The 15,419-nt window shown below is 37.8% G+C and overlaps 1 protein-coding gene across 1 annotated transcript in view; it reads left to right on the forward strand.

Annotated features, from left to right (window-relative positions):
- Positions 1-15,419, forward strand: part of SPEF2 (sperm flagellar 2) — a 189,746-nt gene that overhangs the window by 102,419 nt on the left and 71,908 nt on the right. The window contains exon 21 of the mRNA XM_005556713.5: positions 8,444-8,592. Coding sequence (XP_005556770.2) covers positions 8,444-8,592 — 149 coding nt within the window. The remainder of the gene's footprint in view (positions 1-8,443; positions 8,593-15,419) is intronic.

The following is a 15,419-nucleotide window of genomic DNA, read 5'->3' on the forward strand; positions in this document are numbered from 1 at the left end:
AGCCGAATGCTAAGGTGACACTGTGGAACTGAGTCCTCCTCCAACAAGGAAGAAGAAAAAATGTCTTGTGACACACCCAGATAACAAGTAGCTATATGCTTGCTAGGATTTGGGTGCATGGGGCTTGGGTTTGGTTAGCTGCCTTGGTCTTACTTTCCCAAAAAGGAAACCTTCGAGTGATGGGCATCCTATTTATTCCCATCACCTCGCAGGATTTGCAGGATAATTGCTTAGAACTAGAATATCCATTCAGATTTTTATATTACTCATCCCTTTTGTTCTTTGTGACCTTGAGCCGGAAATTGCTGGTTGGTTCACAGGAGTAAGCAGGGTTAGTCTAAAATGTAGGTGAAAACTTAAAAACAACCAATGACTTTTGAATTTAACGACAAATGTTTAAGTTTTGAAACATGATTTATCTCTCTCCTGTCCTCATTTTTGTTAAAAAGTCATCACAGGACTGAATGGTTTGCAAAATAGATTTTAGTCTTATACTTGGCCTGATTATTTGCATAAAGTGCAGCAATAATAATTATTTCTGTATAGGCCTTTTGGATTGGTTTTGATGGAAGTCTGTTCCATAAGGAATCTCACATGAGACCTTTTAAAGCCAAGCCCAACCATGGGTTTGTATCCTCAAATACCTGTGAGGTGGGTGGCCGTCTTCTCTTATGGTCCCAAGATAAACTTGGAGCTCCTGAACCTGTTAGAAAGTGGCAATAGTGACTTTTTTTTTTTTTTTTTTTTTTTTTTTGAGATGGAGTCTAGCTCTGTCACCTAGGCTGGGATGCAGTAGTGCAATCTTGGCTCACTGCAAGCTCTGCCTCCTGAGTTCAAGCAATTCTCCTGCGTCAGCCTCCCAAGTAGCTGAGATTACAGGCACATGCCACCACAGCCAGCTAATTTTTGTATTTTTAATAGAGACAGGGTTTCACTGTATTGGCCAGGCTGGTCTCAAACTACTGACCTTATGGTCCACCCATCTCAGCCTTCCAAAGTGCTGGGATTACAAGTGTGAGCCACCACACCCGGCCAGAAAGTGATATTCTTTACTGACCACAGGTCAGGAACCCTGTACAGGGACTGCATAGATGAAGGTATGAGGCCAGTTTCCCCTCCTGGCTTTTATTGGCTCTGCAAGTAGAGATTTACTCCTTAAAGGGAAGCATACCATTCCAGTCAAAGCCTTGGTGAAATAACCTCTTTCTCCAATTGTGTCCTGTTGTAAAAGAAAAATGGATTTTTATTGCACTGATGCAAACAACTATATTGCCATAAGAATACTCACAGATAGGTTCTAAATTCTGGAGGAACCAGGCAGAGAGAAACAAACATGCTCCAAATTTTGATCACAGGAGTATACTTTGCTTATTCCTTAATTATTAACGGCCATAAATAGCTCAAAATAAGTTTCCTTGACTCTGAGAAACAAAATAAGGATCAACAATATTCCAAGCAAAAGTCAAAAAGGTTGCTTCAGCTTTCTGAGTTCAGTCCATTTAGTTCTTGCTTCACTTGATATTTATGAACATTTCAGCTGTTCATGAGTTCTGTACATTTTTTTATTCCAGTGTCACAGTCTCCAAAGTTATCAGAAACCTGTGTTTGAGAGCATCTGTTAAAGTTCTATAGCTCATTATAAACCATCTTTGAAAAGGATTAAAACAGGACAATTGTCTGTGGATAGCAAAATGTCCAGGGTAGTTACAGTTAGAAATATGATTGACAAAGAAGTTTGGTTTTCTCCATGGTTTTCAATAACTTAATGTAACAACCTTAATTATGATTGATAGCATAAACTTAGACATCAGAATTTTAGAAATTTTATACAATTTTGGAACATATATTAGCATTATTTACCAAGATATAACCTAAAGAAACTTGAGCATCATTTTGGCAATCCGACATACCTAAACCTGTCAAACAATCCTGTTTACTTCTCTTTTCTGGACACTTCAGGGGCCCTCTGAAGTATTCAAAAAGCCAGGTGCCAGTGAAGATAATTTTGATACTGAAGTTTGATTTTGGGAAGCCTTTTAAATATGTGTGAAGCACTTGATATTATTAAATAGAATTCCATATTACCATAAACTATTTATTTTGCCAAAATGATGACTCAGAAATTTTAAAGAAGCACAAACCTTTTATATCCCTTTACAAATTTTACCAAAGAACAGATTAATGCCTTAGGAAAACCTTGTTATGCTTTTATTTCAGTGCTCAATTTACAGGAAAACCATATAATACCCTTTTTGGAATTTAGTCAATATGTTCACATAGAGAACCTTTTCTGCAAGATTACTTTCCACAATTATTGTACCACTTCTTTGAACCTTCAGCTTTTTCCTAATTTAACTCAATACAATCCTGTAACCCTAGGCAAAGTTTTACATTTCCATGCCTTCTTATAACCTTTTACTAAAAAACACATTTTACTGTTCTTACACACCTTGCATATAAATCTATTTCTAATAGTTTCAATTAACTCCTATGAATTTTAACTTTAAGGTAAAGCTTGGTGAGTTGCTTTAATTGTGTGCTAAGTGTAGCCAAGGTTTGCCTTCTTAAGGGTGTGGTTAGTTCCATATGTGCCCAGACCTTACCAATTGTGAAGTCACATGTCAACAAATAGTTCTCAAAACCCAAAAAGCAGTTTGTAACCTTAAAACACTTAGCAAACCTTGCATCTGACCTGGATTTTACCAATAGTCTTTCAGGCTGTTTTTACTTCTTAAAGATTAAAGTCACGTGAACTGAAAGGTACCACAGCTTTTAACTTCCCTTAAAAAATGTATTTGATCCAAGTGCTTGTCTTTCTTTAGGTCAAATTAATTAGAGCTCTTTTCACAGACATCACACACAGTACATACATAGACAGGGAGAAGAAAATCCATTTGCTGGGTGGGGTCCTTTAAGAGACAGAGATGGTAAAACATGCAGACATTGAACCAGAGAGGGCTCATCCCCTAATGCAGTATTACTAAACAAAGCCTTGCCAAGTGGTTATGCCCCCAGGATGTAAAGCAAGATGGAGGCTTTCAGCACAAGCCATACAGACATGCAAAGCACACCAGATTGGCCACAGCCTAAGACTAGCCCCAGTCCAAGACTAGCCCCCCAAATCCTTTTTCAGAATTAAAGCTTTACAGAAAATATGAACAGTATTAGTTGAGGGGCCTGGCCTAGTAAAGGTGGGGGGAAACTTTAAAGGTTAACTGCTGACAGGATGGAGAAGAGGAAAGGAAAAAAAAAAAAACAGTTTAAAAACGTCTAGGAAAGAGCCTCTTACTCTTATGCAAGTTGTTCCTCCACCAGGGTGATGCTTTCAATTACTGTCCAATGGAGTAAAACCCTTTGGCTGGGGAAGGGGAAGACTGTGGTGGCTTGTGGCTGGGAACCAGCCATCCAGCTGGTCAGGACCCTGGGAATGCGTCCCAGTCCTGACATGGGGCAGGGAGCATCGGGGAGCTGATGTTTATCCATCTATCTAGTAAAAAAAATGAAAAGGCCATGAAAAGACCTGGGATTCACAGGGGTTGGGGGCTTGGTTTCCCCCACCCTCAGAAGTCCAAGGATGAAAAGGCTTAGAAGCAACAGTGAGCGGTTTTGAGTCCCCATTTCACTCACTGCTTTTCAAGTCCCACGTTGGGTGCCAAAAATGTTGCAAGACTTTTCCTTAGTTCAGCTAAAGATGGGGTTCTTGTCTGCCCACAGCCATGAAAATTTAGGCTCACAGATGGTTTAAAGGGTGAGTAAAGCAAGGTTTTACTTGGTTAAAACAGAAAAAGGGGGAAACAGGGACTATTGCAGGGCCAGAGTCCCTCTGCTAGAGCACCTCCTGCCTGGCAGTTTGAATCCCTGATTCCACACAGGAAACAGAGGGACCAGGCTCCTCCCCACCACAGATGGCATGAACTTCCCAAGTCTCCACCCCAGTAAGCAGACTGGTCCAGGGATCCCCTCCCACCTGGCTGTCTCATTAATGCCACTTAATTTGAAGGATCTGGAAGAACAGAGGAAAAAAGACAAAAGTGAAAGGAAATTGAAATAACTAGATCATCTATGAGAGCAGAGACTCTTAAATTAAAAGTATGGTTTTGGGACCAGCAGTATCTGCATCTGCATAACCTGGAAAATTGTTAGAAACATAGATACTAAATCTGAAACTCCAGGAGTGGCACCCAGCAGTTTTGTGTTTTAACAAGCCCACTAGAGGATTCTGATGATCATTAACATTTGAGAACTACTTTACTGGAGCCCAAGGCTTACTGCTCTATTGTAGCCACCGGAAAATCAGAAACATTCAATGATTTCTGGTATATTATTTATAATATACCTCTTCCTTCAAATATTGAAGTTAGATTACAATAAAAAACATGTTTATAATAACGCTGTTGAAATACAAATAAAAATCCAAAGCCCTTAAATGAGGAAATTAGCACATTCAGCTCAAAGACACAATGCTTATTGTGATGACTCATTAATCAGAACAACCTGACAAACAAGATGATGAAGGAAGTATGATGCATTTAAGTTTTAACAGGATTAATTTCTAAAATAGATTTTTATCACCTGAGACCTTTAACAGAGGACAATAAGTGGCACAATATGCAAGGTCATCATAGATTTATAGCAAATGCAAAATACATTGGGTTTCATTGGAAGGTTGATGCCACACATACAAAAGCTGGCAATTTATGATTGATCATGGTTCTGGTAGCAAAATTCAACCATAGTCATCTTTTATAATACAATTTATAAGCACAATAACAAACTACCTCTTATAGAGTACCTTTTATGCACCAGGCACTACACAAGATAATTTACATATACAATCTCATTAAGTTCTCACAATCACCTATGAAGTAGAAATGATCATTTTACCATGTCAAAGATGAGGAAATTGACAGTCAAAATGAATAAAGAAGTGTTTTGTTAAGAACTGTTAACCTATGAGGAGAAAACAAAAAAGAGCTTCTTCACTCTTTGGAGAATATTATCTACCCTCCCACATTAATTTGCACACTAAATTGCTCATAACTTTCCTGGATTTTGCCTCAATAATGTTACAATTGTTTAAATAAATTAAATAAATACTATTTATGCTCTTAAGTACGAGTCTTTTAATGAATCTGTTTATCAGACTGTAGTTTAAAAATTTTTACCAGAAATTTACCAAAAAGAAAATTGGTATGCAAAATAAATAAAATCATCTTAAAATCAACGAGCCAAGTAAATAGTAGTATAAGAACTTTTGTGAGTTTGCAGACTTCTAAGTATGAATCAAAAGAACATTTATCAATATGAAATACATCAATAGCCACTAAAAGGCAATGAGGTATGACAATCAAAAGCATCGAGTCTACAGCCACCCTGCCTAAACTGAAATTCTAGCTCTGCCATTTACCATATATGGGTTACCTCTGGCAAGTTACTGTACCTTAATATGCCTCAATTTCCTCATCTGTGAAATGGAGTAATAGGAGTATCTACTCATGTGGCTATTATAAAGAATAAGTAAATGTGCAAAAAAGTAAATAGTACAGGGTCTGGCCCAGAATAAACTGTAAATAAATATGGACTATTATTATTGGCCCCAGACCAAGTTACTAAAGACAGTGGGCAGAAGGGGGAATCCTTTGCAAAGCTGACCTGGAGAGTTCCCTCTTGTCATTGATTATAAAGATGCTAAAATTAGGTTTTATAAGCAACCCCAGATAACCAGTCTCATTACTTTATAGTCGTCCACATTCTGTATCTCCAGCTCTACATAGAGTAACAGCATAAATTTTAGGACAGTAAGCAGAGAAAGCTTTCCCTCCATGAGCTTTTTCAGAATAGTTTTTCAGCAGTGAGTTCTGAGAACACATGCTCAGTCTCTGGCTCCTTGCTCAACACTGGACCTCTTCTCTTCCTGGTCATGTTGCTTCAGTCTGGTCCATTTCTGAGCTAAAATTTTCATCTTATCTAATACACTCTAAATCTCCACTTTGATTGCCATTGTTGGCAGCCCAGGCAGCCATTAGCACTGTTAACAAAAAGATAGTTTTTGCTGAACATGGTTGACCCCAAAGGCAATAAGAAAGCCATCACTGTTAATTGATCTGGTTTCTATCTAGTGAAGCTGTTAATTAAATTAAGTCCTAGAGGACATATTTTGCAACAGAAAAGTAAAAATAATGCCTTTCTTAAAAGAAAACAACAACAAAAAAAAAACACATAAAGCGGACTTTCCCTATCTTTTCCTCCCTCCTACAATTCTCACCTCCCAATCCTTTTACCTCCCTGAGGAAGGCCAATTTAATTTGAAAGTGTTTGCTTTTCCTAATGCCCTCTCATCAATTGATCCTCTTATCTTAGAATTAACTATTTACTTTCTTAGTTGTAAATTTTGGTTCCAGCTCTTGACTTTTAATTACTCAGACCTTCACTGAGTTCCTATTATTATCTCTTTGCTCAAACCTACTGATCTGTCACTTTGTCTTTGTTTCTTTATTTATAACATTGATTTTTAAAATCCAGTGTTCTAAAATTGAATTTCTCTTTTTACTGCATTTTATTTTTATTTATACTCATTGTAGTGCCATGGGTTTCTGTGTGATACTACCAGGTTCTTACAACAAAAAAATTGGTAATATGTACCTTTACCATATGCTAATCCATAGATTATTTTCCAAACCTTTCATCCATGAGCATGAGGAATAGTTATACTGAGGACTCAATGATCCAGCTCTACAAGTAAAAGCAAACATCTTATTAGAAAATGAAGCCTTCATATGGTTGCATGGAGGATACTTAAAAAGTAATGCTGCTTGTTACATTTAAGATGCTGATAAAGATGTTGTTCAAAAGTGAATATTCACTAACGCATAGATACATTTTTATTTGTTCAAATATTTTGCCCTTCAGCATTTTCATTGTTAAAAGTTACACAAAAGTTGTATAGAATCAAAGCACAGTAGTCCAGAAATATTCCCTGACTCTCTCTGTTTTCAATGGATGATCATGATGTTTAAGAAAAGAAAAAGAAACTCATTCCAGTCTCTAATTTATCATTACAAAATTCTTCTTCTTAGGAATTTTATTTAGAGAAATTCATTTTAAATTGGTCATAGAGTTATCATTTGTACTTCACCAGAGATTCAGGTCAAGGGAAAATCATTATATAGAAAAATATAGCAAATTGTGAAAATTGTCAGTTACTGCCTAAACAAAGACTTTCTTAAATTTTTCTAAATTTTATATAATTTAGATATAACTTCAGATCTACAGATAATAGATACTGTTTTTAAATATATAAGTGGAGATCACCTAAACTGCCCACAAGATATAATTAACAATTTCTCCTCTACTTACAATCCACTTATTTTTAACTAACATAAAAGTGGAAGATGTATTTGTTTTTCTAAACGGCATTATCATTAAATAATACTCATTAAAGAAATACATTTTGGAGGAAGAAAGTGCTCCTAGTTGTACAGGTGTCTGCAAACTGCATCTAAAAATTTCAATAATTAATCTAAAGGTAAGTGGAATTTTAAATGGAGTGAATTTCCAAACTGTAATAACTTGATCTTTTCAGGGAATATTAGTGCTCTCTGAGTTAAGGACCAAAGTTGTTCATACCATAGGGTACCACTTAACAGATCTAGATTCCCCTCTTTATGTCATCAAGGAAAGTGAAGTGAATGTCCTTTTCAGATTCTGAATTGAAAATTAGACCTTCTCTTTCTTGTTTTCTTCCCAAGCATCCCTCGCTTTCCTCCCCTCGCCTCCCCTTCCTTACCTTCCCTTTCTTTTCCTTTCTCTTTCTCTCATGCCTTGATTCTGCCAGGCTTATGGCATAGCAACTACCTTCATCTTTACTCCATAACTGTAGCAAGAAATATAGTTTCCCCACAGAAACCCTGTGTCATGTGCAGAGAATGTTCAGGGGCTACAATAGCTCCTCTTCTCCTCCCCTGCATCCCTCACCTACTCCAGCTGACTCTTTTAATATCCTCCTTTCTCTCTGCCCTCTTACCTGGTCTCCAAGGGATAACAAGAGCACCACTCATGTTCTAGCTACCTTCTTTCTCATTCAGCGTGGAGAGTTTAATTTGCCAGTTTTTGAAATAGTAAGTGAAATACACTTTGTTCTAGAGTCTAAACTTTATAAAAGTCACATGTTCATTATGAAAGCAAGAACAGAGATGAAAATAAAATATCAAATATATTAGCCACTTAGATAGGTTGGATTGCTTTAAGACATTTACTATTATTAATATTATTGGTTAATTTGGGGGCTGTGGAGAATAAGAATTTTTTGTAAGACTCCTCAGAAAACCTTAAAAAGTAGTTAATGAATCACCTGAAGTCCATGGCAATTATAGATGTATTCCTCCACCAGAATTCTGTCCCATTCATTTACTTGTATTGGAATAATTTGATACGCATGTTTAAGGTTCTCCTAAAGGAAAATCATCAGGAGGAAAAGTACCAGTAAAGAAATCACCTGCTGACTCTACAGACACATCACCTGTTGCAATAGTGCCGCAGCCACCTAAGCCAGGATCAGAAGAATGGGTCTATGTGAATGAACCAGTTCCTGAGGTATGGCCATTTAGAATCAAGCTGGTAGAATTCATTCTTTCTCCTGCATGTAGTAAGATTCATGCTGTCATTTGCAACATCCTGAAGGTCTTTTACAGCAGGTAATATATATTTACCCATCAAAAAGCTGAGATTTTTTTTAGAGACTACTCAATGACCCATATCTCATCCTTTCTCCTACTTGAGTTTCTGAGTCATGCTTTGAACTGCTATTGAGTGCTAAAATCAGGGGAACAAATGGGTTCTGTGAGGAACAATTTTCTTCTCAGGAACACACAGAGATGCAGATTCCTGGAAGAATGACTTCCCCAGAACACATATCCAGCAAATTTCTAGCCTTCTATTCATGTTTTAATACCCCCATCATAATGCTTTTAAAAGAAGTTTAATCTTTGACTTTTTAGAAGTAGAAGAATATTTTTGAAGCGAACTAAACCCATAAAAGAACAGACAGCTATCTGACCTGGGAATGTTAATGGGTGTGCTGGTGTAAGGCAAGGAGATGTCCCAGGGTAGCGCTGGAAGCTCCGCCCAGCTCAACTCGCAAGGCCTGGTTGCCATCTACCATTTTTGGTTGCTTTAACAGATGAATTCTCAGAAAATCCACAGAATAGTCCTTCCTTTAAAACTTTTTAAACAGCAAAGAGTTTTTTAAAAGACAAGGTCTCCTTCTCCCTCATTCCAGTCCCCAATGATCTCTTACTCTGATGAACTCAGCAGCGACCATCTGTGCCAGGCATTTGAGACCCAATTATGAAATGCAGCAATTGTGGTGTTGCTGTTATTATTGAGCTTTCCTAGGGGTATGTCTTCTCTCCCAATTAAATTATAAACTCTTTGGCGAGGGTAGGAACATGGAATAATTCACTGTATTCAACACAAACACAGTACAGAGTATGTAACTTGATACATTTCTAATTGATTAATTAGCATTGAGAGTGAAATTAGAACAGAAAATATTTAAAATTGAGAATACTAAATTATGTAATTATGAAGGTATGTAATTGACCTCACTCAGCCAAACAGAAGCTACTTTAATATATATTAATATTAACATATATATGTAGGTTCAAAAAACTTACCATAGAAGCAAGATATAGAAGTGGGTGTTAGCAATGAGATAAAATTAAAATGATACAATATGGTAAGTGATGGGGAGTGTGGGGCAAAAACACCTAAATTCATTCCTTAACTCCAAAACTTGAAGCCCTTGAAAGAAATAAATCTATAGAGGACAAGAGAGAAATAAAAAACAGGAATTTTTTTAAAACAAAATTAACATTGAAATATGGCACCAGCTCCAAGTAGATCTTCTAGCACTCAGGATTTGATGGAAAACATGATAATTTGAGAAGAGTAGAATAAAAGACTATTTACAAATGTATAGGCAATAAGTATGGCAGCCTACAAGGATTAGATTATTCCCTCCCCTCCAACAAGTGGCAGCTAGGGGTCACTAAGGCCCCTAGGCTGAGGAGGTGCAGAAAGGGAGTAGATCCTTGGGCCTCAAGAGAACTTCTGCACTTAGAGGGCCATCTGACAGGAGCTGTGGCTTTCCCCCAGAGGGAAGCAGTGTGACCCCACAAACAAGAGCAGAAAAATACTCTGGCCAAGAAGATGGACGGCCAGGGAGTTTCCTGAAGTAGCTTACATACATTAGCCTCCCCAGCCACTAAGCAAAGTGAAGGAAAGTGATGTGGAGGGACATAGAAGATGTGTGTAGCACTCACCTCTCATTTCCTAAGTAAGGTCAGGTAGCAAACACCTTTTGCTACAGCAAAACAGGCCCAGTCTAGTTCTTTTCCACTCTGGACTCCCCACATGTGAACTGCCGAGTTTACCTGCTGATATGGTTTGGTTTTGTCCCTACCCAAATCTCAACTTGAATTGTATCTCCCAGAATTCCCACATGTTGTGGGAGAGACTCAGGGGAGATCACTGAATCATAGGGGCCACTCTTTACCATGCTGTTCTCGTGATAGTGAACAAGTCTCACGAGATCTGATGGGTTTAACAGGGGTTTCCGCGTTTGCTTCTTCCTCATTTTCTCTTGCCACTGCCATGTAAGAAGTGTCTTTCACCTCACACCATGACTCTGAGGCCTCCCCAGCATGTGGAACTGGAAATCCAATTAAACCTCTTTTTCTTCCCAGTCTCAAGTATGTCTTTATCAGCTGCATGAAAACGGACTAATACACCTGCCAAGGAAGAGGAAGACAGATGCCCAGTTCAACTTGGATTTCAGTTAAACAACAAATTTAACTGAGAATCCTGTACTTTATCTGGTAACCCTGTTTCCAGACCTTCTGAGGGCCCCAGGTCAACCTTACTTCAGCAGACAAATGGAGGGAGAGAGATTGAAAACAGAGGCTGCTTCCATACAGCATTCAGGTAGCAGCCAAATGTAAGGAGAACCTGGGATCTCTACCCTTTGCCAGCCACAAAGGAAGGTGCAGAGAGAACACAGAAGGCAGATAGAGTGAGAGGTCTTTGCTTCCATCCTGTGGAGTCACAAGAACAGACTCCCAAGGCTAGGACTCCATGAAAGAGGTAGCCATGCCTCTGGCCATGTGGCCCACTTAGTGCCCTCACTCACGTTCAACCAACCTGTAGCAACACTCCTCCCTGAAACTGGGCCCAGGGGCCACAGGGCCATGTGTGCTGGGTTTGAAAACCTGTCCTCCTTCAGGAGGCTGACAGACATAGGACTCTACTGCCAGACGTGTAACTCAGATTAAAGCAAAGCTTTTGATCAATTCTCTACTGGCCTTGCTGACAATTTCAACATTCAAAATACAGAGGGGTCTATGCTTTGAATTTAGTACTGACCAACAAATATGGACAGTTAGATAAATGGAAATGATCAACAATTTAGGAGAAAGTACTAATAAAGGAGGTGTAATAGTAAAGGAAGGATCTGGCAGAACATAAGAAATATGTGCCCTAGTTATCAGGAAAGCATATTTCAAACCTATAGTGAAATCATAATCAGCCTCTAAAGGGGAATAAGACTCTAAGAGAAGTGGATGGGCTCAAATAACAAGAAAATTTGCCCTTAAAATCCCAATTATGTACCAAAGAAACTAATGTGATCCCAGGGCATTTTACAGGGGAAATGGGCGATAGTGGGGAGGTACTCAAAAAATTTGAGAAAATTATAAAAGGATAGGAATTTAGTGAGTGTCTAGCCCATCATAGGCACTCAAATGTTGAAATAATACAGTCAAGGGTATGTGTAGATGTCTCTGCCAAAATGCCAAAAATAAAAAGATTTTGTAGTTACATTGTCTAAGAAGATAATAGAAGACTGAAAATGGAAATCCAGCTTGGGTAATCTGAAATCATCTTAAATGAGAAATGAAATGAAGTCAAATTAATTAACGGTAGTAATAAGGTTTTGTGAGTCCCAAAGACTTGGTGGACCCTCTTTAAGAAAAGAAGCACAAAATTGCAGATACAGAATCAGTCATGAAGTGAATATTTATTTAGAACTGATTTGTATTCAGTTAAGAAATATTTTTATAACTGGAAGAAACAGACAAGCACCACAAACACTTTTTACGTGCCCAGTACCCCTCTGTTTTTCTTTATTTTTGCAGGTCTTTACATGTGACAATGATTTTGTAAACTCATTTTCCTACAGAGAGAACAGAAAGATAATTTAGGCTTCCCTCTAGCAAGGTTCATTGGATTTTTTAGTGTTGATAGTTAGAACATTTTCTTTTAGCTTCATAACTCATTATGGAAGGAAATGTGACAGAGAGGAAGTCAAATTGGAAAAAGGCAGAAGACCTGACCAGTGGTACCTGAAGATGAATCTGTTGCTTGTGTGAGCAAATTACTACGCTCCTCTCAGGAACTTGGACAATGCCTGTATAAAGTGAGGGTCTCTGAAACTTCAGTGAATATTGCCTTGGTTACTGAATTCCTACTATGATTTTGTGTTCTCTAACAAAGGGAAAACTATTTAATTGGAAAGTACAGCTCTGAGCACCTCATTACATCATGAAAATTCAAGTTCCCAGACCCCAGAAAAATTACATCTCAGGGGCTGGAAGAACCTACAGATATTACATTATCCACGACTCACAGAAGTCACAGAGGGTACAGGGGATTCCAGAAAACTAGATGCAGGCAAATGCTTAAATACTTAAGAAAGGGCAGTGGGACTTAGTAACATACAGACCAATAATGTATACATTAATTATTGTTGTAATTTAAGAGCAAATTATTAAACACATTACTTTTGAGCACTAATAAAATATAAAGATGATCATGTGGAGCCTGCACAGCAAGAATAACTCCTGTTGAGCAGACCCATTCCTGCTCTAGCCTTGAGAGCAAGGCTGGATATGTGGATCAGGGAGTAAGAGAAAGAGAGGAAGAGCCCTCAATCACGTAACTTTTTTTACAGTATATTGTCATAATTGTTCTGTTTTATTATTAGTTGTTAATATTTTACTGTGCCTGATTATGAATTAAATTATATCATAGGAATGTATGCATAGGAAAAAACATAGTACACATAGTACAATCCGTTCCCGGATTCTGTCCCTTCCTCCCTCTTTCCCTATGTCATTGCCTTCCTTGAAGCCAGTCTCTGCCATAAGAAAAATAGTGAGAATGTAGTCTGTCCTTCTCCAAAGAGGATAGCTAGGACTCAGTGGAAATTACAGAAAGACAAATGTCTGCTCAACAGAAGAAAAAGTTTTCCAGTAACATGAGTTGTGAACATTGAAGGAGGCTGCCTTGAAATTCTGTGCTTGATGCATACATGAGGTCCACAGGGAGATTAGATAATATATCTCTAGCGTTTGGCGTTTCTTGATTGGAGAGGAAATTAGCCCAGATGACCTTTAATGTCTCCATGTGTAACTCCCTGAGTAAATAAATGCACAGCCAATAAAAATATAATAAATATAATATGGATCCTCAGCTTTATTAATTTAGATTATTTCTTGGTTTTGATTGTTTATTTGCATTATTAAAGAAAATATAAAAGAAAATTTCTGATTTTCATGAAGCACACAGGAATGAAAGAACCTTCTAAATGTAATCAGAGAAATAACTCATCATCACCCTGACATGAACACTAGGTGTTCTTCATGCTAGGCAGTTTCCTAACTGAGACAAAATATGTCACCTGTGATGATTCAGTTTCTTCATTCAATAAGTATTCCTTGAGGGCCAACTATGTCCCAAACACTATGGTAATTAAAGAAAAGATGGCATGAGAGGACTTCAAAAAGCTTGTGGAAAAATTGAATTAAAAGATAAAAACTTAAAAATAAGCCTTATTTATCAACATAAGCTTCAAGTTTAAGACACTTTTGTAGGAGATAATGCCAACAATGTGGTCCATCCTTAAGGAAATGAGGGTCCCGAGAGTTGAACCATGTCAATGCAGTCTTTTTTACGTTATTTGTTTAAAAAAAAAATGGGTACCCTTTACAGCTATTTCAAGATTAGGAAACAAAAAGAAGGTAGATGGAGCCAAATCAGAAATACAAGGTGGATTGTATTAGTTTGTTTTCACAATGCTATAAAGAAATACCAAGACTGGGTCATTTATAAAAGAAAGAGGTTTAATTGACTCACACAGTTCCACATGGCTGGGGAGGCCTTGGGAAACTTACGATCATGGCAGAGAGGAAAGCAGGCACATACTACATGGAGGCAAGTGCAAGTGTGTATGTGTGTGTGTGAAGGAGGAATTGTCAAACACATAAAATCATCGTGTCGCATGAGAACTAACTCACTATCATGAGAACAGCATGGGGAAAACCCACCTCATGATCCAATCACCTCCTACCAGGTCCTCCCCTTGACACATGGAGATTATGGGGATTACAATTTGAGATGAGATTTGGGTGGAGACACAGAGCCAAACAATATCATGGATGCCTAATGATTTCCCATCAAGTGTTTTACAAAATTGCTCTTGTTTGATGAGGGGAATGAGCAGGAGAATTGTGGTGGTGGAGAACAACTCTCTGGTGAAGCTTCTCAGTTGTTTTTCTGCTAAAGCTTTAGCAAACTTTCTCAAATACTCTCATAATAAGCAGATGTTATTTTTCTTTGGCCCCTCAGAAATTTAACAAACAAAATGCCTGGAGCATCCAAAAAAAAAAAAAAAACTCTTTACATGACCTTTCCTCTTGATACAGTCTGCTTTTACTTTGGCTGGACCACTTCTATCTCTTGGTAGCCATTGCTTTGATTGTGCTTTGTCTTCAGAATCATACTGATAAAGCTACATGTCATCTCCCATTACAAATTCTTTGAAGAAATGCTTTAGAATCTTGATCTCACTTGTTAACAATTTCTATTGAAAGCTTTGCTCTGGTCTACCACTATTCTGGGCACAATGGTTTTGACATCCATCTAGTGGACAGTTTGCTCCACTTTTATTTTTAGTCAGAGTTGTGTAAGCTGAACCAATTGAGATGTCTGTGGGGTTGGCTATTGTTCTGCTGTTAATCATTGGTCCTCTTCAGTGAGGGCACAAAAAGTTAATTTTTCTTTGAAAATTGATATGAATTGGTCTACTGCTACAGTCTTCATCTTCAACATTATCTCACCTTCTTAAGATCAGTTAGTAAACTGCTAATTTCTTTGGAACATTGTGCCCATAAACTTTTTGTAAAGCATCGATGATTTCACCATTCTTCCTCCCAAGCTTCACCAGCAATTTGATGTTTGTTCTTGTTTCAGTTTTTGCCGAATTCATGTTGCTCAGATAGGGGCTTTTTTCAAGCTGATATCTCATCTTTCTCAGTGTCTGAAACTACATCCTATTCAGATGTGTTCAAATATTGAATTTCAAA

Source organism: Macaca fascicularis, chromosome 6, assembly GCF_037993035.2.
Source record: "Macaca fascicularis isolate 582-1 chromosome 6, T2T-MFA8v1.1".
Classification (NCBI taxonomy): domain Eukaryota; kingdom Metazoa; phylum Chordata; class Mammalia; order Primates; family Cercopithecidae; genus Macaca; species Macaca fascicularis.